This window comes from the organism of the source record quoted next (genome assembly GCF_019968955.1).
Source record: "MAG: Porospora cf. gigantea A chromosome Unknown PgA_NODE_9038_length_1321_cov_3759.78, whole genome shotgun sequence".
Taxonomy (NCBI): domain Eukaryota; phylum Apicomplexa; class Conoidasida; order Eugregarinorida; family Porosporidae; genus Porospora; species Porospora cf. gigantea A.
The window spans coordinates 1-1,321 of record NW_027151954.1 but is presented as its reverse complement, the minus strand read 5'-3'; the positions used below and the strand labels follow the sequence as shown (position 1 = coordinate 1,321).

Here is a 1,321-nt window from a genome sequence, read left to right as displayed (position 1 = left end):
GCTTTCACCAAAGCTAACTTCAAAACTGAATCCAAATCCTGAGAGATTCGGGAATCGTCACCTTCGGATACGACGTCCGCATCCTCCGGTTGAACCTCTTCATCTAGACTATCAACCTCGGAGAGGGATCTCCTGAGCATCTTCTGAAGTAGTACGGGTAGCAGAGGTCCAGCGCCTTTCAGGAGAGTTTGTAGCATAGCTACGTCCACAGCAGTGGGTTGTATCTTCAAATCTGTACGTAAACCCAAATCCTGAGCGACTCGGAAATTGTCACCTTCAGATACGGCGTCCGTATCCTCCGGTTGAACCTCTTCATCTGGACTATCAACCTCGGAGAGGGATCTCCTGAGCATCTTCTGAAGTAGCATGGGTAGCAGGGGTCCAGCGCCTTTCAGGAGAGTTTGTAGCATAGCTACGTCCACAGCAGTGGGTTGTATCTTCAAATCTGTACGTAAACCCAAATCCTGAGCGACTCGGGAATTGTCACCTTCGGATACGACGTCCGTATCCTCCGGTTGAACCTCTTCATCTAGACTATCAACCTCGGAGAGGGATCTCCTGAGCATCTTCTGAAGTAGTACGGGTAGCAGGGGTCCAGCGCCTTTCAGAAAAGTTCGTAGCATAGCTACGTCCACAGCAGTGGGTTGTATCTTCAAATCTGTCCGTAAACCCAAATCCTGAGCGACTCGGGAATTGTCACCTTCGGATGCGACGTCCGCATCCTCCGGATGAACATTTTCATCTAGACTATCAACCTCGAAGATGGTTCTAAAAAGCATCGTCTTAAGCAGCAGAGGTCCGGCGCCTTTCACGAGAGCTTTCACCAAAGCTAACTTCAAAACTGAATCCAAATCCTGAGAGATTCGGGAATCGTCACCTTCGGATACGACGTCCGCATCCTCCGGTTGAACCTCTTCATCTAGACTATCAACCTCGGAGAGGGATCTCCTGAGCATCTTCTGAAGTAGTACGGGTAGCAGGGGTCCTGCGCCTTTCAGGAGAGTTTGTAGCATAGCTACGTCCACAGCAGTGGGTTGTATCTTCAAATCTGTACGTAAACCCAAATCCTGAGCGACTCGGGAATTGTCACCTTCGGATGCGACGTCCGCATCCTCCGGTTGAACATCTTCATCTAGACTATCAACCTCGGAGAGGGATCTCCTGAGCATCTTCTGAAGTAGTACGGGTAGCAGGGGTCCAGCGCCTTTCAGGAGAGTTTGTAGCATAGCTACGTCCACAGCAGTGGGTTGTATCTTCAAATCTGTCCGTAAACCCAAATCCTGAGCGACTCGGGAATTGTCACCTTCGGATGCGACGTCCG

At 50.3% G+C, this 1,321-nt stretch overlaps 1 protein-coding gene across 2 annotated transcripts; it reads right to left on the bottom strand.

The window, feature by feature from the left end:
• KVP18_002235 (uncharacterized protein) lies at window positions 1-1,321 on the bottom strand (the record flags this gene model as incomplete). Of its 2 annotated transcripts, none has more annotated exons than XM_067952963.1 (1): window positions 1-1,321. In XM_067952963.1, a coding segment is annotated over one exon (1,321 nt), but the record flags the coding sequence as incomplete, so codon positions are not given. The 2 variants fall into 2 exon arrangements, with proteins under 2 accessions (XP_067805847.1, XP_067805848.1); XM_067952964.1 differs by having other exon boundaries at window positions 9-1,226.